Source organism: Nipponia nippon, unplaced genomic scaffold, assembly GCF_047370975.1.
Source record: "Nipponia nippon isolate SJK-2023a ecotype South Korea unplaced genomic scaffold, ASM4737097v1 scaffold_1, whole genome shotgun sequence".
Lineage (NCBI taxonomy): Eukaryota > Metazoa > Chordata > Aves > Pelecaniformes > Threskiornithidae > Nipponia > Nipponia nippon.
The window spans coordinates 117,186,547-117,209,258 of NW_028262290.1; the positions used below are offsets into that span (position 1 = coordinate 117,186,547).

At 41.0% G+C, this 22,712-nt stretch overlaps 1 protein-coding gene across 1 annotated transcript in view; it reads left to right on the forward strand.

Annotated features, from left to right (window-relative positions):
• GLB1 (galactosidase beta 1) overlaps positions 1–22,184 on the forward strand; it is a 48,876-nt gene extending 26,692 nt beyond the window's left edge. The window contains exons 11-16 of the mRNA XM_087768732.1: positions 2,057–2,131; positions 7,931–8,020; positions 9,942–10,055; positions 11,208–11,339; positions 17,397–17,636; positions 21,715–22,184. Coding sequence (XP_087624858.1) covers positions 2,057–2,131; positions 7,931–8,020; positions 9,942–10,055; positions 11,208–11,339; positions 17,397–17,636; positions 21,715–21,975 — 912 coding nt within the window. The 3' untranslated portion in view covers positions 21,976–22,184. The remainder of the gene's footprint in view (positions 1–2,056; positions 2,132–7,930; positions 8,021–9,941; positions 10,056–11,207; positions 11,340–17,396; positions 17,637–21,714) is intronic.
• Positions 22,185–22,712: the final 528 nt, after the last annotated feature.

A 22,712-nucleotide genomic window follows, 5' to 3' on the forward strand; every position in this document is an offset into this window, starting at 1 on the left:
TATCTCTAAGCTTTTCATTGATGCGATAATTTTGGTAGCCTTTCAAGGGAAACCTCCTGTCTTGATACAGCTTTTCTCACCAGAAAAATTCCCAGACTTTCTGTTTTTGAGTTGTTTTCTTCAAGGCAAGATCCCTATCTGAAATGTAAGTAGTGTTCTAGTGCACTGAGATGGCTTTGATAAGATCTGAAGTGTTCAGTATAACCTAAGGTGTGTTGGGTCGTGGCACAGCTTTCTTTTGGTGTGGTTTATCTCTTGCCTTCCATATCCATGGGATCTCAGTGAAGTTTTCCTGTCTCTGCTGTGGGTTCTGAACCTGTAACAGTCTATCTATTCAGTTGCAGTTTGAGGTGGAGCTGATGAAAGAAAATTAAGTTGCCTGTAACTAAGGACTGAGTTCAACATATTAGCTGTGCTACAAGGCTAACATGTTATAATTTTCCTTTGCTGTTTCCTTCAGTTAATAAATGTAACAAAGAAGGGTTTCAGTCTACAGCTTCTTTCAATTGCTGACAGCATTCTCTAATTTTTACTCTTTAGGCTGAAATTTCCTACTTTTGACTACTTCTCTTGGGTGAATATAGTTTTTCTTTTCTTTAAGCCTGAATATCTTGATTATTTTCAAATACAGAGGGAAAGAAATGAACTTGTTACCGGAAATACGAATCAGGTTTTCATCAGTTCATAGTTGAGATTTGACAGGAGGGCGTTAGGAATTATACTGCTGTGGTCTGTTTAAAAAAAAAAAATAGGCCAACTACACAAAAAAATCCATTGCCTTGGTGCAAAGGCGAGCTTTTGAGCATGAGTTTTATGGTGGATATACCATGTGTAAGCCCAGCAAAGTATGCCTTGTGCTGAAACTTTCAAGCTGATATCAAAGTAGAATCTCTTAAGAGAAGTGCCCTTCCAGCCCCCCACCAGATTTAATTAAGAAAAGAACTAGGAGCTGCCAAAGTAAGCACTCAGAAGTCACTGAATGTGCAGATTAAGGTAGCCTTCACAAGGGCGGCCATTTATGCATGTGTATTAAAATGTAGGCTTAGATTGCTTGATCAGATGAGTACCTTGTCTGCAGAAGTTTTTTTCTCTATAACATGCAGACAGGGCCACGTTCAGTAAATGAAAGAACAGGTGGGAAGAGTGAACATTACAGGAGACAAGTAATGGCAGGAAAGGGAGAAGGGGATGATGGCAAGGAGAAAAGAAGGTTGTAGGCTCAGAAAGGAGGAGGCTAGGGTATGGGGCAGAAAGCAGCTGTCTAGACTTGCCACTCCTCAAAGGTGTCCAAGAAAGTGGTGGACATCCTTCACCCCTTCTCTCTGCTGATCTCAGGTGGTTCTTCCTAGAGAGATAGGGCAAGAAGTAAATAGAAATAGCCTGGCAGTCAGCGTGTTTCCTTGTCATGTTTCCCTATGATTGAGTGGGCAGTTGTCTAGACCAGAAGGGAAGCTAACAATGGGACCTCAAGGGTTCCTGGAGCTGTGGAGGAGGCTGTGGTCTCAAGGCCTGCTTCTCAAAGAAATCAGCCCAGGCAGTAATGGATTAGCAGGTGGTGGTGGAGTATAGTAACACTGAAAGGAAAGGCACAAGAGGCTAATAATTCCCATATGGAAGTGCTACTAAGGAAGTTCAGGTGGAAATACTGCCTTACAGACTTAGAAAGGTCTCAAGCTCCCATGGACTGAGGAGGCGACTGCAGGAGGGTTGTAGAAGACAGTAATGCAAGCTCTAGCCACAGGAGGGCTCCAAGGGCACTGTGATTCTTTGGAAGCTCGTTTGTTTGTTATGCTTTTTACGATTACCTCGAGTTGAATAGTTATCAAAAATTGTTTAGCATAGGTGATCAAGTCAGATGTGCTTTTTTGATTTTTGTTTTTGTTTTTTTTTTAAACTCCATCTTAGACTAGATGCAACTGTAATCCTTTAGCACAGTGAGATCATCTACTTTTAGCCAAAGTTCTACTTTTTTAAGCTGTAAAGTGGAAAGTGAGAATTCAGTTAAAGCATGTTTGTATTTAAGTTTTGTGTGTCTTTTTCTTCCTTCCCTCTCTAGTATAAGCAGTTACCAGAAGGTCTCATCCCTCCAACAACACCCAAATTTGCATACGGGAAGGTTTGCTTGCAGAAGGTAAATTAACATCTGTAATATGCTGTGTATCTTTTCGTAATGCTGTATGTTTGCTTTTTGCAAAACATGTTTATGAGGGTGTCATGGCAGTCTCTAGATATCATACAAAATAAAGAGGAAAACCTTGAAAGCAAACTTTCAGGAAGGAGGGAGCAGTGCTTGGGAGTTAGGAATCATGCCCATGGTAGAAAATGAGAAAATGTATGTTATCTGGATATAAAAAGATAATTTTTACAATATGCAGTATGTGCCTGAAGTTTTACTAAGCTGAAATTAATATTATTACTAACACAACAGAATCATAGTTGTCTAAGAACTCATGTATGAGTAATGTAGCGGGGGGAATGCTAGCATGAGAGCTATGGCAAACATGTTTTTGTAGCTGGTGATGCCTCTAAAGTAGAAGCAGCAGGTAGGATATATGTATCTTTTAAATACTTCTAGGTGTTTGAATTTTGAATATGGAACATTTATCAATAGGACTTTCAAATTTTATTGAAACATTTCTTACAAGACTTGTGACAAAATCTGTAGCTGATGAGAGAAATTAAATTAGTTTCCTGCTGAGGGAAAAGCATGCAGAACCTAGCAGGCAGAACCCAGCCTTGCTATATCCTGTCTGACAACAGTGGTGTAGCTGGGGTTTGTCTATAGCACCATCATTTTAGGACCAGTGACAATTTTCTGTGAAATACAGCTGAGAACTAGGTTTCTGCAGTGAGTGTAGAGGATGGTTTAAGGGGGGATGGAAGAGACAACAGGTATGAACTTGGCTACATTCATTCTGCTGGGCACAGACAAGTTGTTTTGAGGTGGAGGATTACTGCAGTTGGTGTACTGGATACTGTAATTCATAATGCTTTAATTTTAGACCTTGTACTTTTAATTTGGCAGCCACCTTTCCCATCAGCAATGTATCTGATCTGTTATGCACTGCAGCTGAAGCATTGCAAAATTTGGTAGTGATAAGGCTTTGCAGGCGCTTTCAAGTCATCCCACTCAAGTGGTGGGCAGAAATACTTTTTGTATAAACTGATTCACCAGTGAAGTTGAAAGAGATCCATATAATTTTCAACAACCTTTGAGTATCTTCAGACCTTTTAGGGCAGGGGTTGCCATATGAAGTTTCACTGAACTGGCTTGTATTTGGTAGCGACTAATTATGTACCATTATCAGTACACCCACCACTTCTACTGCTGTGACAGGCTGCCAGCATTTGGGAGCCTAGCAATCAGATTTTGACTCTCCCATCTTCGCATGGTTCATGACTCTCAGATAGGGCTGTCCAATTTTACTAGAATGATGAGCTTTCTCTTTCATGCCTTCAAGAAATGAATGCTGCAGGGTGCCTGGCCCAGACACCTGTCTTACAGAGGAGGAGTCAGATGACTAAACTTGCTTAAATATTGCAGCTTTGACCTGGCCATCGCACTGGGAGCCCTGTTCCTCCACCTTCTCACCTTCTACACTCCCTGCTTTTTTGAGAGGAGGTGTTTTACTCTCCACCCAGCAGTTTTGGGAATCCAGATGGCATGTCTAAACTGCCAGGTGTGAGGTTCCCGTCATTGCCTTTACATATACTGCCATCTGCACTGAAAGCCTCTAGAATCGTTTTCTGGGAAGAAGGCTGCTTTTTGCTCTGTGAACCCACTGCTTAACTTCAGCAGCAGTTTACTTCTCTGCTTGGTTACACTGCAACACAGGATGAGTCTCAGATCACAGAGGGTTTGTACCGTCCCAGCCAAAGCCGTCCTCCCAGCACCATCATGCATTCTAGCCCCTGCTGGGACCAGGTTCAGTGCACCTTGTTGTGTGGAGAAGCCTGAATGTATTTGAGTGAATATCAGAGAGGGAATATTCTAAATGTTAAGACTTAGCTTTGGCAATAGCAAACTTCCCAGCCCTATCGTTTGCAGTGACAGTGCTAAAACAGATACTATGTGAAGCTTCACTGTGCAGTTGAGGTCCATTAGTCAGTCTGCTATGCAGAGCATTGAATCTACTGCAGTGAACCAACTCCCTTGATGCTTTTGCAGAAAGGAAGAGGGAGACTCCAGAGTATTTTCAGGAGTCATATGGTGCACTTTACAGAGGTACATGTAACCAGAGCAGGCTGTTCTCTATTTTTTTTCCCACAAGATATTCTGTGACAAGTCAGTCCTTAAGTACCTGATCAGCTACTCAGGACCTAAACTCGAGGAAAAGAGATCTTTGCCCTTAGCAGTGCTGCTTGTCATATTTGCTGTTTTTTAGAGGTGTGCAAATAGGTTGCCCCAGATGAAAATAATTGGGAAACCCAGGCTAGTTGGGGAGGAAAAAGAAACAAAAAATAAAAAAAATAGAAAAACTCCCCTGCTGTTCCCTGATCAGGCAGTTGTTCATTTTGAGCTATTGAATTATTTTAAAGAATTCTCCTGGGTGGAAAAAAAGCTAATTTATTAAAAGGTACTGGGGACACTGACATTGCTACAGAAGAGCAGAAGACAGGAAAGCAGGCGATACGGGAAAAAAAATGTTATTGCATAGATGCAAAAGAGAAGTGTTGAAGATGAGGAATGAGGGCAGGCAAAGGCAGAACAGCAATAGATGGGCTCAGGAAATGTGAGTAAGATGGCAGGGTTTAGGGGTTTAAGACCCAGAATGTGGGGAGCATCCTTTCCAGAGGGAAATTAACGAATCTCAGTGCTTGTGATCTGTCTGCGTGCCTGTGCAGGCTTGTGAGCAGGAGGTAGTTTCTGGTGACCACTTGGAGGGCCCTGAGAAGTGCTTGGTCACAAGGAAATGCCTGCCCCAGCACTGCAACCTGCAGACTCCTAGGTTCTAGAGTTGTACTCAGTTCTTGGGATGTGGAGAGCTCAAGCAATAGCAAGCAGCAGGCAACGCTGATATGAGTTGGGGGTAGAAAGGGGTTAAGCAAACAGGATGCTATCAGTTAGTTGATATTATTCCTGTTGGAGCTATTTTGTTTCTTTGTTTTCATGCTTGATCTTATGCTTTGGTTTTGAAGACCTTGCTCTGGAGGATGAAAAAGTATTGCTGTTTTTATTAGTAGTCATCTGTTGTTTTACAGGTTGAGTTTTTAAAAATTCTTGACAGTATTTGTAATTTAAAAAATTACTGTTAAGTGTCTATTGTGATACCAATTGTCCTGTAGGTAGCAGTCAACAGGAACTTGCAGCAAAAGCAGATCTTGTTTTGGTTTATTTTTTTTTGTACGCACCACTTAAGAGTGAAAAGCTGAACAAAAATAATCTGTTGAAGTTTCAAAGCAACAAGCTTCTACCAGCCCAGTCCATAAGTGAGTCATATGTGGTCGACCTGTATTCAGAACAGAAGCCCCCTTGGTAGCAGGAACTTAAAAAAAAAGTCAAACAGGCATATGTACAAGCTGCTAATACTCAGTTCAGCAAGGCACAAAGCAGCACTTATTGCCAGTTAGTAGCTCATTCAAGTGACCATGTGCATCTTAATACCGCTTACGTTCATTTCTAATTTCATTGTCCATCTGGAGCCAAGACCATTAATGGTCATAGGATTGTTTTTTAGTTCTATAAATCAACTCTGTCAGTGTCTGTGCAAAGATACTCATCTCTTGCTTCACAGCTGTTATACAGGACTTGGCAGTTCAGTCTCTCCTGTGGCCTGCCAAGTCCTGCATATTGCTTTAACATTACTGGCTCCCTTAGAGGAGCACAAGATAAGGAATGGAGCACATACGCAGTCTAGAGCATTTGGAGAATTTTACTCTACAAAAGCTGAATGTTATTTTAGGTACAATGCTTAAACTAAGAACATAAGAGCAAACTACTTTCATCAAAATTTTGCAAGCCATCGTTTGACTGACAGCGTTCTTAACAGGGTGAACATGCTTATCTATGGACTAGCGAGGTGACCCAGCCTCCAGCTGGTGATGGCATTACCCTTTGTATACTTATGGCCTCCTTTTTCTTTCTTGTTCCTAGCTAAAGAGTTGAGATAAGCTCATTTCAAAAGTCCATTTAGACCTATGTCTACCTGTTTGTTGTGGTTTAACCACGGTAGACAGCTAAGTCCCACACAGTTGCTTGCTCACTCTCCCCCAGTGGGATGGGGGAGAGAATTGGAAAGGTAGAAGTGTGAAAACTTGTAGGTTGAGATAAAGGCAATTGAATAGGTAAAGCAAAAACTGCATGCACAAGTAAAGCAAAACAAGGAATTCATTCGCTACTTTCCATCGGCAGGCAGGTGTTCAGCCATCTCCAGGAAAGCAGGGCTCCATCATGCATAACGGTTACTTGGGAAGACAAGACACTATAACTCCGAACATATCCCCCCTTCCTTCTTCCCCCAGCTTTTTATTGCTGAGCATGACGTCATATGGTGTGGAATAGCCCTTTGGTCAGCTGGGGTCAGCTGTCCCAGCTGTGCCCCCTCCCAACTTCTTGTGCACCCCCAGCCTACTCACTGGTAGGGTGGCATGAGAAGCCAAAAAGACTTTGGCTCTGTGTAAGCACTGCTCAGCAGTAATTAAAATATCCCTGTATTATCAGCACTGTTTTCAGCACAAATCCAAAACATAGCCCCATAAAGTTACTATGAAGAAGTTTAACTCTATTCCAGCCCAAACCAGTACTATACTGAAGAAGTAATTGTGTGTACATAGATGATTCATGCTGACTTCTGTCACATACAGGATTTCGCACAAAGTGATGTACATTTTAATATATAATTTTTCAGCACTGCTGAATTTCATGTATGCTTTGCAAAAATTCAGTTCTTCTGAAGTATTACTTACTTCAATACTTCTGAAGTATTACTTATTGAAGTAGCTTTAGAAGTTTGTATTGCTGTGAATGCTCTTATAGTATACAGTTTTACATTATTTTTAAATGCCTAATTTTTTTACTGTTTTTTTTTTCTCAAGCATTTGAAAGTAAATCTGCATTTGAGAAATATTTTGAATGTCTGATGTGTAATTACTACTGAACAGTGACAATACTTCTGGTGAAACAGACTGACATCTTGCATGAAAAATATGAATGCAGTTGATTTTTTGAGCTTGTAAGACACTAGGCTTACTGTGTGCATCTTGACTAAAATAAAATTGATAGTGGACTTAGAATTGTAGATGAGCAGAAAACTCTATAATCGCAAAAGGAAATTGCAGGTGGCAACAAAAGGCAATTTAATTGTACACATGTAAGTTCTCATTCAGCAAGGTACTTATGCGTGTGACTAGCCTAAACCTTGCTCCCAGTCTCACTAAAATCAGTCCAGCTACTTATGTGATACTGAATTACAGCCTTAGGGTTTCTAAAATTATTTAAGACTAAGTAGGGTAAATTCATCTTGGATAAGTCTTGATGGAACCAGATTGTATCCCTACTTGGCTCAGAGTGATTCCAGAGTAACTCACTGGAAATCAGTGGCATTTTCCCTACCTTGATAGTAAGTATAATTGAGCAAAATTTAGATAATGTAGTTGTTTTGTATTAATTGTCCAGAGCAGCTGTGTTTGTTTATAAAACTTCTGTGAGAAACTCCTGCGTTAGTTCTCATTAAATAATAAAGGGTCACTTTTATTTTTATGAATACATAGCAAATCTAGAACATCTGGATTTTTAAAACATTGCTCCACATGTAGCATGTTTCTTTCAGGGCTTATCAGTTCTCTATACTGTATTGTATTATTAAAGTGTCTGTAAGGATGATGTAAGGGCTTAAGACTTCTTTGCTTTCTGGACAGCTGCAGCTAGCTGGCTGTTATATTTGGATTGAAATTTACTGACCTTCATATATCTGCTTTTTCTATGCTGCAGGTGGGCACTGTGGTGGAGGTTCTTGACAGGCTGTCACCTGCGGGACCAGTGAAAAGCACTTACCCATTAACCTTTGTTCAGCTAAAGCAGGTGAGGATTCCTTCAGTAGGCACTCCACAGTAATTCTGTAAAGTTTATTTGAACAACCCTCTGTGGTATGACTCTCCTTATGTCCAGTGTCTTACACCTTATCTCAGCCCAGAAGTAGTGGTATTATAAAGGTGTCCAGGATTTTTGCATTGGAGACCTTTCCATATGCCACAGTGCTCCTGTTTTGCACCCGAGGTTTTCCTCTTTCCATGAATGTAGGTATATATGCTGTCCAGGCTTTCACCTGTATCTCTCTCCTCTCTGAAGTATTGATTTTCAGGTTCTTAAGAGACTTTTTTTTATCCATCTTTTTCTTCACCATTAATTTTCCCTATCCTGCTTTTTTCTTTGGCTCTCCCTACGTGCTATCAGAGTGAGCACAGTGGCTGAGACACTGCTTTCTCATACAAGTCGGGAGCCTGGAGATTGGGGAATACAATCAGTTTGACACTTCTGTGGGTCTCCTCCTTATTTGTAGTCCTTTTCTTTGACTACATGTATGGTGAGGCAAGAGAATGTGGTGGGAGAAACCTTTGGGAGCAACCTCTTGGAGCTGTTGCAACACAGTGTCGAGGTCATTCACCCCTGTCGCTGGTTGAGATAGGAAAAATACCTTTCTCTGCGTTTTCCTGTGGCTTCTGCTGACTCCCACTCTCCCCTATGTTCCCTTTCTGTCCGTCTATGCATCAGTTTCCCTGTCAATTTTGATGACTTTCCATATCTTCCCTCACAGTCAAAGATCTTTCCCTCACTGCTGAGGGACTCTTTCCATTAAGGTTACATGGCTTCTTGATCACTTCTGTGCCGAATTTTGCAGACTGGAGCATGGGTGCTAATTGCCTGCAGCTAAAATAAACTATTTGGAGACAATGTGATGGTGGTCGTAGCTGGGGGACGGAGAAGAGGGGGGGAGCAGTTCAGCAGATTCCTGGGATATGGCATTAGTCAAGTAGGGGTTTAAAGCTCAGATTTTTATTTTCCAAGCCACTAATAAAGAGATGTGAGAGAAGCTGCAGGTAGTAGGTTGTAGCTGGATGTAGTGGGCTTTTCCCTCTTGTCCTCTGGCCTTCCCACCGTTAGTACTCTGCTTAGGAAAACTCCTGAGAGTAGAGGACAGCGAGTGGAGCTTTTTTCTTTCCCTCCCCTGCCCACCCCCCTGCCCCCTTTCTGGGCAACTTGTTGCAAATGTAATGCAAATATAATAATTATAGCAGAATGGAAATGGTTTACTCTCACTTCTTCCTGCTAGGGTTATGTTCTAATCCAAGTCTTGAAGATAAACGGTTTTGTGGCTACTGAGTGAGAGAGACGATGCATTTTTTGACTTGTTTTTAATTTGTGTTTCACTTTGTGATGAGAACAAATCCAATGACTGTGACTTTTTTTTTTCTTTCCTGATGGGGAACTTAGTGAAAAATATTCCAAAATGTTCCTGATGTAAATCAGGTAGTTTTTAAAATAGATAATATTGACTTGATGACTGTTGTCAATTTATGGGCACTGGGTGACAAGTGTACTTTCAAGGTTGTTATATAAATGCAGTTATGAAGGGATTTTCCAGCTATCTTTTCATTGATTTTAATGAAGAAATAATACTGTTGGTCATTAACTGCTTTGTTTTTATTAAGTAAATACCTCCATAGCTAAGACCCTTATCTTTTAAAGTTACGTAAATGTTCTGATGAAACATTTAAAAATGGAAACTCTGTGGAATTTACACTCATTACTTAAAGGTCAAAGTGAACTCTAATCTGAAGCTGGTATCTCTGATAGATGCTATCTGAAGTGAAAGAAAGTTAACGTTTCAATCTGAGTGTCAAGTCAGGAATGTGGGATATTTCTAATTCATGAACTGAACTGAAGCTATGGAATGACTCAGTTCATTAATCTGTTTGGGTCTCTTTCCTTTTTCTTTTCTTAGTATTTTGGGTTTGTACTGTACAGAACTACGCTTCCAAAAAACTGTACGGAGCCAACACAACTGTCTTCACCTTTAAACGGAGTCCATGATCGTGCCTATGTCTCTGTTGATGGGGTAAACATTGTTTGCCGGTATTCATTTCTGTTATGAGTGGCCTTCACAAAAGTCATGGATACAGGCTGCATTGGTTTTTTCTTCTCCTTTCTCCAGCTTACCAAAACAACTTTATTATTTAATCTTATTTAATCAAATCTAGGAATTAAGGAAGTATGCAGTTGATTAATACTAAATGTTCATATTTCAGAAAATATCTATCATTTCTAAGGAAAATATAATTGTTTCGATTTTCAAGATATTTAAATGTTGGTACAGATTCATGACTTCAGTGAAAAAAAAAAACTAGAAGAAGGGTTTACTTGCAAGTTCATGAAGTACATTAATAATATATATGCTTGGTGGCTTTCTACAGTATTTCCATAGAAATTTTTTTTTTTAATTCTTCTCTTTTTTTTCCTTTGAGGGTGGGGCGAAGTGGAAGTCTGAGCCTATGTCTTACCTTATGAGACTGGCTTCTGACCACAAGTTAAAAAAAAGGAGTTTATTGTACAGGATGTGAACATTATCTTTCTTCCCTTAAGCAGGATTTTGTTCCTGCTTAATGAGAATTAATATCAATTCACAGACTTTGATAGCCTATTTTTTAATTATTCTTTGACCTGTGCTGACTCTCATCACATTTGTGTCCAGGTCAAGCTCTTCTTTCCTTATGTTGTGGGAATGGGTATAAATAAAACTAAATATTGATGTGAGCTTAATTAGAAGATGAAACCTTTTAATCACTGATAATGCCAAAATCTTTTCAGTCACTAGACTAAATTTGAGAACTTGCTTTTTTTGAATCACGTGCATCAAAAACTCAAGGGTTCTAAAAGTTGATTGAGTTAGTTGAATTCAACTAAGGAAAGAGATGGTGTAAGTTAGACAAATGCTGCCTAGTAGCACATCCAGTTGAAGTACTGAAATGTGAATATTGCCATAGCAACTAGTGTGTGTGTGCAAATAGTGTGTGTGTGTGCAAATAGCAAATAGTGCGTGTGTGTGTGCGCGCTCGCATACAAAAGGAGGAAAGGAAAATTTTTTTTTTACTTTTTTTGTTTGTTTCTTTTGTCCCCTTTCTTTTCTTCATGCAAGTTGAAGAGATAAATAACAGGGGTTTGTTGGTTTTCAATGGTTATCGTTTTCTTCCTCTTGGTGTAATTCGTATAGGTTCCTCAAGGTGTCCTTGAAAGGGACAAATCACTTACGATAAATATAACTGGGAAGGCTGGAGCAAATCTGGACATCTTGGTAGAGAACATGGGCCGAGTCAACTTTGGTAGATACAACAATGACTTTAAGGTAAGTAAAATCAATTGAGTTACTGGATTGTGGTGGCTTTTCCTCTTTTCCACAGGTTAAAAAAAGTAGTGGGTTAGAGAGAGCAAAAGGATCAGGATTACACAGCTGTAACTTTACCTCAAAATGTAACTACTCACTAGTTTTCATTTGAGTTTTTCCAGTCACCAAAATCAAAGTGGAATTAAAAACTGACAGACATCTTTTAAATTTGTTTTGTTGGTTCACTTATGTTGTCAGCCAAAGTGTCGCCCACAAGACTTTCAGGTTGAGTTGAGCCTGTAGCTAACATTTTAAAATGTGCAAAGCTGTTCGGATAAACTCCAAAAATGGGTTGGAAATCGGTCTAGATCTCGGTTGTGCTTTGAGGCTTGTGAATCCTGGGGTTGTGTGTGTGTGTGTGTTTGTGTATGTGTACATATATACACTTTTGTATCTCTTCCCATGTCCCATTTCATTTGTCAGCAGCGTACCTTTGCAATATTTTCAGTGTGGCTAGGAAAGGCTGTCTCATGAGCACTTTACCATGCAGAATTGCCAGTTCAGATTTGACTGATCAGGCATTAGAGATAATGATCAGAAAGCTTCTGAATGCTTCTGGGTCCATGCTACACTGTGGGACTGTCATCTCCTCGCATCAGTGGCTGTGGTGGGTTGCCTTGGCTGGCTACCAGGTGCTCACCAAGCCACTCTATCACTCCTCCTCCATCAACAGAACAGGGAGAAAATACGACGAAAAGCTCGTGGGTTGAGATACGGACAGGGAGATCACTCAGCAGTTACCGTCACGGGCAAAACAGACTCAACTTGGGGAAATAATTTAATTTATTGCCAATTAGATAGAGTAGGAAAATGAAAAATAAGAACAAATCTTAAAAACACCTTTCCCCCACCCCTCCCTTCTTCCCAGGCTCAACTTCACTCCTGACTCTTCTGCCTTCTTCCCCTGAGAGGTGCAGGGGGATGGGGAATGGAGGATGTGGTCAGTTGATAATACTTTGTCTCAGCTGCTCCTTCCTCCTCATACTCTTCCCTGCTACAGTGTGGCATCCCACCCACAGGACAGAGTCCTTCATGAACTTCTCCAATATGGGTCCGTCCCACAGGCTGCAGTTCTTCAAAAACTGCTCCAGCATGGGTTCTTTCCATGGGGTGCAGTCCTTCGGGAACAGGCTGCTCCAGTGTGGTTCCCCCAAAAGGTCACAGCTCCTGCCAGGAAACCTGCTCCTGCATGGGCTCCTCTCCACTGGGTACAGTTCCTGCCAGGAGACTGCTCCAGTGTGGGCTCTCCATGGGCTGCAGCTTTGTTCAGGGCACATCCACCTGCTCTGGCGTGGGGTTCTCCACAAGCTGCAGGTGCATATCTGCTCTACCGTGGACCTGCATAGGCTGCAGGGGGGTGGCCTGCCTCACCATGGTCTTCACCACAGGTTGCAGGGGAATCTCTGCTCTGGCGCCTGGAGAACCTCCTCCCCCTCCTTCTTGACTGACCTTGGTGCTGCATGGCTGTTTCTCTCCCATTCTTCTCACTCCTCTCTCAACAGCTGCTACACAGTGTGTTTTATCCTTTCTGAAATATATTGTCATAGAGGTGCTACCAACATCACTGAGGGACTCAGCTTTCGCCAGCGGCAGGTTTGTTTTGGAGTTGGCCGGAACTGGCTCTGTCCGACATGGGGGCAGCTTCTGGCTTCTTCTCACAGAAGCCACCCCTGCAGCCCCTGTGCTTACCAAAACCTTGCCACGTAAACCCAATACAGTGGCGATACCACTAACATAACACTAGGAAGGACAGTGGCAAAAAGGAAACTTTCCTGGTTTTAGACTTCATGAGATCTCAAGCACTGTGTGATATTTGCTGAAGAGAGGAGTATTGTTGAGGCCAGTCTAGTGTTTCTGCCATGTTCAGTGCCAGAGCACACTATTTTTTGAGTTTTTGATATTACTGGGTTACAAGTATTAATGAAGTAATGACAAAGCTTTACAATTAAGAAAGATTTGCAACTCCCTAACTGCAAGAATGTCTTAAACACCCGCTAGATTTGACTTGGCCTAAATTGATTTGGCGGTGTTCAGAAAGCTTGTCAAGTATTTAATGACTGTCCAGATTAATAGCTCTCTGGTGATTGTGGTGCCTTTTGGTGCTAAGGTGATGCCAGGTAAATTAGAAGCTTCTGTTTCCTCTCAATCTAAATTCTGTCTGTGACAGGTGTCTCAGAGCAGAATTAAGCCCTGCCCAAAGTGTTTCTTGGTTAGTTTGGATGCAAAGGCTGGAGACAGATAAACATTACAGGAAAGACGTGTGCCTGAACAGTACCATTCAGTTATCAAGCAAAGGCACAGTACAAGCAAGTACAGGAGCACTATCACCTCCCTGGTCCTGCTGGCCACACTATTCCTGATACAAGCCAGGACGCCATTGGCCCTCTTGGCCACCTGAGCACACTGCTGGCTCATGTTCAGGCGGCTGTCAACCAACACCCCCAGGTCCTTTTCCGCCAGGGAGCTCTCCAGCCACTCTTCCCCAAGCCTGCAGCATTGCATGGGGTTGTTGTGACTGAAGGGAACACCACTCGTGACCGGCCACCAGCTGGATTTGACTCCGTTCACCACCACTCTCTGGGCTCGGCCATCCAGCCAGTTTTTAACCCAGCACAGAGTGCACCCATCCAAGCCGTGAGCAGCCAGCTTCTCCAGGAGAATGCTGTGGGAGAGAGTGTCAAAGGCCTTACTAAAGTCCAAGTAGACAACTTCCACAGCCTTCCCCTCATCCACTCAGTGGGTCACCTTGTCATAGAAGGAGACCAGGTTAGTGAAGCAGGATCTCCCTTTCATAAACCCATGCTGGCTGAGCCTGATCCCCCGGTTGTCCCACACTTGCTGCATAATGGCACTCAAGATGATCTGCTCCATGACCTTTCCCGGCACTGAGGTCAGGCTGACAGGCCCGTAGTTCCCTGGATCCTTCTTCCGACCCTTCTTGCAGAGGGGTGTCACATTTGCTAGCTTCCAGTCACCTGGGACCTCCCCGGTTGACCAGGACTGCTGATAAACGATGGAGAGTGGCTTGGCAAGCTCCTCTGCCAGCTCCCTCATTATCCTTGGGTGGATCCCATCTGGCCCCATGGACTTGTGAACATCCAGGTGGAAGAGCAGGTCAGTGACTGCCACCTCTTCAACAACTGGGACTTCACTCTGCATCCTATCTCCAACTCCCAGCTCAGGGGCCTGAAAAACCCGAGGATGACTAGCTTGACTGTTAAAGACTGAGGCAAAGAAGGCATTAAGTACCTCAGCCTTCTCATCCTTCGTGGCTAGGTTACCTTCTGCATCCAACAAAGGAGGGAGATTCTCCCTGGCCCTCCTTTTATCACTGACATATTTATAAAAACTTTTTTTGTTGTCTTTTACGGCGGTGGCCAGTTTAAGTTCCAGCTGCGCCTTTGCCTTTCTGATCTTCTCCCTGCATACCCTCACTACATCCTTGTAATCCCCCTGAGTTGCCTGGCCCTTCTTCCAGAGGCGGTAAGCTCTCCTTTTTTTCCTGAGTTCCAGCCAAAGCTCTCTGTTCAGCCAGGCCGGTCTTCTCGCCTGCCTGCTCGACTTGCGGCACACGATTAAGCAGCATGGAAGAATTGAAGCTGAAGTTTGGTTTAAAGGAGACTAATTGACTAGTTATTTTATAGCGTGTAATGATGAGGATTTTTAGGTGTATTTCCAATTATGCTAAGACTCTAGTCAAGGCAAAGCAATATACCTGTCAGCATTTCCAAAGCTGGTAGCTTACAGGCTTTCACCATATCAAAAAGCAATTTTATCTGTCTTACACTTTGGAAGGCATACGGGTATTTAAATCCTAATCAGAACAAACCTAAATAAATGTGGGAACTTTTGGGATGTATGAAAGCCTCTGAATTAAAAGCATCAGCAACTGAGGGTTTTGTGTGCTTGTGGCATATAAATTCAGTTGGCAGCAGGAGTGTCAACTCTGTTTATACTGTCTTTTCGAGGTACCTTGCCTTTATCTGAGTGGCAAGAGAGGGCAGCTAGTTCCCCAGTGTTTTTCCTTCATGTAGAGGCAGCAGAAATATCGCATGTATTTATTTATTTATTAAGAGGTCAGGTGATAAGGAACCTATGTGCTTAGGGCTAAATTAAGGTAACAGAATAGAAGGTTAGAGGTTGGATTAGGGAGGTGCGCAGTGTTGCTGTGGTTGAGCTGAAATTCACACTTATACCAGAGTTTCAACCTTTTAAAGATTTAAGAGTGAAAGCAGGTTTAGTAGACGTGCATTGTGAGAATAATCCTCTAAAAGCAGGATGCTTCCTTGTAGAATAGGCAGCCTTTCTCAGGTAGCTTTGGAAAATGTGCATTGCTTCTTCCCATAGAATCCCTCCCTCAGGCTGTTCTTTTTGTTGATTTTGAAAACTGTGAATAATTATACCTTGAGTTTTAGATATTTTGTGCTTTCAGAAATAATGTTAGGGAAAGAGGTTCCTACCTTGTGAAGTCTCGCATTTTTAAGCAAATAGGGTGGCTTTTCTGGGTTTTGTTTGGCTGTTTTTTTATCACTTTTTTTGAGCTTGAAATGGAACTAGGCATCTAGCTTTTGGGAAAGAATCTTAAAAGGGTTTTGGTTTTAAAACATCCTGCTGATCTAAGTCTTGTTGTTGACAGACACAAAGGAAGGAAGAGTGTGGTTTCTGTTTTTTCTATATTTTTTCACATGCTCACGGCCACCTATATCTTTGTTTTACATGGAAAATTTATCTCCACATCTGGACTGTTGAATATGTATTCTTATGCAGATGACAGTAAGAATGGTTAGTAGGCACTTCATCTCATTTGGAAAATCATACCCTTCGTAGTGCCTAAAGATGGACTTAGGGAGGCAGGTTAGCAAGTTTGGGCTAAAGTTATGTTGCATTACTTCAATTGATTGCTAGACAGAGTAAAGTCTAGGTTGTATAGAAAAGTTTTGCCACTTAACTCTGTGCAGATATTTTATTTTGATATAAGAAAAATAAGTTCCTGTTCTGTAAAGTGAGCATTTAGGTAAAGGAAGAGAAAACCAATTAGTGCTTGTACTGATGGTGAGCCTTGTGGAGTCAGTGCAATGCTTGTTAGACATCAGAACAGACACAAAACATAGTATCAGCCCTCCAAGGCCATAGAAAATGTGGTTTTGCTTGTTCCTGTTTGACATGTGGTGTTTGCAACAGAACTTAAGTTGCACTGAAAAACAGCTTCTATGTAGGGTCTATTCAAGCAATTATATGGATGTAGCAGCATTGGTTTAAAATCAACCCCTTGCATTGCACTGAAACTCAACTTTAGAAATTATTATTATAACACAATTAGGCCGTGTGCAGGGGTAACTTAATGTACCTTTCACTCTTAAATCATGACCTTACCTTGCTTTTGCATTCGTTGTGCGAGTACCCTGGTGTGCTGCACACATGGTTCCATAGAAATGAAACAAGACTCCGTGGGCTTGAAGCTGACTGTAAGCTTAAAGTATTTCACTGAATCAGGGTCACAAAGTATGTGTCTTGATTTTGTGATACTGTATGTTAGCTGTAGAAGATTTGTAGGAAGTAAATACTGCTTTCTCTGCTATTGTGCGGGTTAAAGTCTTGGGTTAGTGACTCAGTGTTACCAAATCTCTTGATGGTATCTCAAACGTATGATATTGAATGCTCTTTCTGCTTTTTATTAAGCCTCAGGGTTTGGAATTGTGTTCATGTTAAAGCAAAACAGAAATTTTCAGTTACGGGAAAAAAGTTTGAAAAAAAACCTGGGGCATCAGTGAAAGCTCAAAACTTTGAAGAGGAACAGATCTTTCACAGAGAATAAATGAAACACTTTATTCTTAAGCAAAACTTATAACTTGGTGAAGAGCAGATGCCTGGGTTTTTTCATACACAGATTGGCAGCTGTTGCAAGTACTTTGATTCAGTTTTTATTCCTGATTGGTTTGTAGTTGCAGCCAAATAACTTCAATAACATGAAGCTAATTATATTATTTTTGGTGGTTTTTATTTTTTTCCTCCTCCTAGGGTCTGGTTTCAAATTTAACTCTTGATCAAGATACGCTTGTTGAATGGGAAATCTATCCTCTAGACATAGATGGAGCAGTCAACCATGACATTAATGGCCACCTTGACCAACCAAAGCGATTTGTTGGCAATTCACTGAGTTATGAAGCACCTACTTTTTACACTGGTAGACTTTCAATTCCTGGAGGGATTCCAGACTTGCCTCAAGACACCTATGTCAAGTTTCCCGGCTGGACAAAGGTATAACTTTTTGCTGTAAAAACTTGAAGTCCACTCAGAAAGCTACTGAAACTTCTATGGATGATCAAAGTCCACCTCTCTTGGGTGGGTAGAAGTTGGTTGTAGTGGTGGGGTGTCTCAACTATATTTAAACAACTAGGAAATGGATTCCTTGCTTTAAGTAAATCTGGAGATAAACCATTAAGAGAAGGGAAACATATTCGAAAGATACATGGTATTGTTCTAGGAAGTGGAGCATCACAAAAAAAAAAAAACCCTAGTTTTTCAACAGTGAGAAAGACAAACTGTCAGGCTCTTTAGAAATGCTGCATTTAGTTGTGTTGCGTGTTTTTTGTCTTGAGATGTGGAGCAGAAACAGCTTTTTGGAAGAAGGGAGTGAATACATGCCTTGGGATAAAAAAAGAAAAAATTATTATGGAGAAAGTGAGATGCTACAGGACGCTTTCCTGGTTATAGTGATTGATTAAACGTAACTAAGAACATATTTGCAGTGTTGTGTGAGGAACTATGGATCCTGTTACAAAGCATAGAGAGCATTGGACACAACTGCTGGTGTTGTGCCTATAGATATGGATCCAATGCATGGAAGATGTTACTGCTTGTCTTCTGGAGGTTACCTGTAACTGGACTGAACAGATCAGAGAGCACTGCCATGAGAAGCTTGTGGGCAGATCTCTGTTAATGGGAACTTCTCACAGGTCCGGAGCATAGCTAGAGCAGCAAAGAGTGTGTTTTCACAGTGCCATGTTTCAATCAGTCAGCATGCAGGATGGGTAAGGACCAGTTCAACTAGCTGGTGGGAGGCACAGAGAGCAGAATGCGTGCACTGAAGTGCCACTCCTCTTGGAGGCCTGAGCATTTAAGTCCAGGCTTCACGGAAGTGTCTGTGATAGTGTTAGGTAGCAAAATTATTCCTTTCTGAAACAATTAATGTACTGCTATTAAAATAGAGTAGGAGAAGGAGTTGCTGGTGATCTATCTACAGTATTGTAGTGGTTAAAGCACTTCCCAATATGCAGAAGGCTATGATTCATTGCAGGCACCTAGTGTTGCTGGTACTGAGCTTGGATGAGGAAGTCTGACTTATGCACATATATAGGAACAGGGACTATCTTACACAATCACTGAATAAAATCCAAAAATAGCTCTTTGCACAGGAACTGGAATCTAAGACTTTTGCAGTAAATTCTGTGACCCCATGAATGAGAAATCTTCTTCAGGAAGCAAGATGACCATAGCTGCCTGTTGGCAAACTCATCTTTGAAATGGCAAATGAGTCCAAGAATTCTCATGTATTGATGGGAATCTTTTCCTTTGATCTGCTGAACATAGAAACCTCTGTTTTACATAGTTTATATACCCTCTAAAGCAGTCAAGGTGAAGAGATCCCAGACAAACTGTAAGTAGAGCTATTGAATTGATCCTTCAAGCTTTATATGGATTGGACCAAAGTTTTAAATAAGATACCCAGGAGTAATAAGGTTGAGGAGATACTGGGTGTGGAAACTGAGACTTCCAGATAACTTTACCAATGAGCAAATGCCTTTAAGACAGAGGGCTGTAAGGGTTTAAATTCCACTAAGGTCCCATTGGATCTGAACCTTAATTCCTTGAGTGGCACTGTATAAATTGCTGATACCAAGGTGTGGAGAGGGACTTTTAACAGGAGTTAAAACCCACCTGTCTGAGTAGTTGGAAAACCATGGAAACAACACTTACGAAAAAAAATATAGTTCTGATGATGATCCTGCCTTTGCTTATTAAGACAAGGAATATGGCATGCTGGACAGCCTGCAAGAAAGGTGCAGCATTAACAGTCATGACCATTGTTGTAGCTCGCTTGTCTTCAGTGGTTTTTAGACCTTTCAGTATTAATAAAACTTCCTCCATCCTTGCTTGAGGAAGTACAATGCCCTTAAGCGTTCATGCCCCTAATGTATGGTTAGATTTATCGGACTTTTTTTTTCTTCAACGGAAAAGAGGATTTGGAGTAAGGACTGTTCCTGATTTCTGTGGAATCATGGGTTGTAGTTACAGACCCTGCAAAAGGAAATCTTGTTACTGAAGATAGAGATCCCCCCTCCTTTATTTTGTCTAGGGCATATTTATTGGTAGCATGTATAGTGTCATGATTTGCTGGTTTAGGGCACACAAATTCCCGAGTGTGCAGTGGATAGAAACTGTTAGTGTTAATAAGGACAGTTCAGAATTGAGAAATTAAGTTCATAGCTTTACTGGAAAAATGAGTTACAACCAGTGACTGATTACGATCAGAAAGATCGTAACCTGTCTGATCATATCTCCTGCATTAGAACTCTAATGCAGTTGATTCCTACAGTAAACTCCTACTTGCCCCAGGGTTACAGTCATTCTCCATAGTAGGTAGGCTGCTGTCTGGTGGGTACACTCACTAATTCATCTTGTGTGCGGGGAGGTTGCATTAGTGCCATGTTTTCTTCTAAAACTACTACAGAAGCAGAGTAGTGAGCTTGAATCAATAGCTCTTCTCTTGCCTTTCAATACAGCAAAAACAAGCCACAACGCAAGATAAACTTGATTTAAAAAAAAAAAAAAAAAGTTTGAGGTCAAAGTTTATTAACACCTTGGCAGAACTGTACAAGATAGGATCTTATACTGCGGAAGTGGATACAGAGCTGAAATAACTCACCTGCATTTGCAAATGTACCAACTCCTTATAAAATTTCTCTTGCAAGTTTCGTAAAATTTGCTTTCATAAATACTTGGAAAAGAAAACATAAGAAAAATGCCTCCAAAACAGCTTGAACAGCAATACTCACTGTATTACAATTGTGCTTCTGTAAATCCTTTAGAAGTATTATTCTGATTTCAGCTATCGCAGACAATTTTAGAAATCACCAAGGGTGCAGCAGAAGTCCTTACTTTGCACTAATTCAGACTATTTTATTATTTTTATCAGCGTACATCAATGCCATGAGTTAGTTTGTTTTTCCTTTATATTCTGATTACCAAAGGCCAAAGCAAGAGGGAAAACACAGATGCAGTTATCTGTTCCCATCCCATCCATTGAACTCTTGTCTGACATAATGGTGAAGAGACACTTAGGAGGAGTAAAAGCAAATTATTTGTCCAAATCAGCTGTATGTTCTCCCTTGTGTCTTCTTTAATGAACCAAGATGCAGCTCAACTCAGTAGGAGTCCATTTACAGTTTTACTGAACATTCTGCAACTCACCAATTTATAGACTTCTGGGAAAGACTGCGTTTGTGTCTTCAATGTGTCTATTTTGTGGTGTATAAATGACTGTTAAGACTTCTTTCCTTTTCCTCTTGCCCAATTTTGTTTTGTCTTTTGAACTTAAGGGTTTTATAATGTTAGACCAGTGTTTTGAACTAGTGGTTCTGGCCAGCTCCACTATAAAAAGTGACTTAAAGAGTTTGTATGCCAAGTTAACCACAATTTCATTGAACTTTAATGCTAGCAGACCCCCGAAGATTCTAGTGGTTGTAGGTAACTATGCCAAAATACAGTACTCTCTTGCAGTATGATTTCACAAGTTCTTTTGTTGACTAAGCTATTACAAGTATAATAGACATCTGAATTTCATATGTCTAGACAAGCTGTATCTTTTTTCATGCAACAGGAAGGGACTACCAAGATAATGTAGCCTTACACTTGTACAGACAGCTACAACAGAATTAGGATCTGCTTTTTTCTTTTCTAAATTCTTTCTCCTTTTAACAATCAGCTTCAAGCAAATACAATTTTCAGGTTTGCTTTGGTCTGAAACTTGGTGCAAAATTCAGTGCCAGGAACCGGCAATTCTGTTTTCCTAAGTATTGTCATATTTGGAATTATTGTAGTATTTGACCACTTTCTTTTTAAATATTAATGATGGCTTTAACTCATCAGGGAATTTAAATTCTTTTGACTGTCATTAGCATTTTCTTGAACAGATTTTCTATCCTTGTGTTCTATTAAACTGAAGAATGGAGGAAATTCAGTTACTATATGAAGAGCCTTATGCTTAAAGCCATTTTGTCATTTGATCTCTGTCAAATTATTAAAATGTCATTATTTTTTCTTTCTCTCTTAACAGGGGCAAATTTGGATCAATGGCTTTAATCTTGGTCGCTACTGGCCAGCCCGTGGTCCTCAGTTGACTCTTTTTGTTCCAAGGAATATACTTGTTTCATCAGTGCCAAACAACATAACAGTGTTGGAGCTGGAGCATTCTCCTTGCAGCACCCAGGCATGCGAGATAGAATTTGTAGACAAACCTAATATCAATGCAACTGCACAGTATGAAAATGATGCCCCTCAACTCTTTGTTAGAGACATATGGCTGAACTATCTATAATGATTTGAGTATTTCCTTATCTTCCTCCACTTTGCTTCCCCTTCCCTCAAACCATACTTCCCTTTTTTTAAACACTTGGTGTTAATCAGTAAGTTGTATAGCTGAGGCAACTTTTCAAATTCTTCAAAGATTTTTTTTTTTTTTTAAATCTGCTGGAGTTAAATACTGAAATTCTCTTAAAAAATAAAAGCTTTAGAATTTGCCTTGGACTGTGAAATTGAACTCAACTGGAGGATAACACGCGTATCAGTCTAGTAAAAATGTAGTCCTTGTAGGCTGCTTACATTACAGGAACCCTCTTACGCTTTTCTTTTTTTACTGTGTTTTGCAACTGGAGAGGAGCCTCCAAAAGAGGTGCACAGTCCCGCTAGCTTGCTGTTTGCTCATGTGGGCTGGTAGGTCAGAGCTGCCAATAGACTTTCAGCTGGTTTTATCATCTGGTTAGTATCAATAATCTGAAGGGGCTCACTGCCAGTGTTGAGCGGATCTCATTTTTTTTCACCTCCATGCACATGACCTGGGAAAAATTTCAATTGGTTTCTCACGGGAGCAGTGAGAAGAACTGTGGAAGAGAGCACTCAAATGCAGGCTGGTCCAAACAGTAGTAATGTGGAGGGACCTTGTAGTCTGAATCTGTCCCCTCTTGGAAAGCCAATTTACTGCTTCCCTTCTGCTATCTCTGAAGACTTTAAGTAAATTGATAAGTACAAGGACATACGTAAAATTTAGGCTGTTTT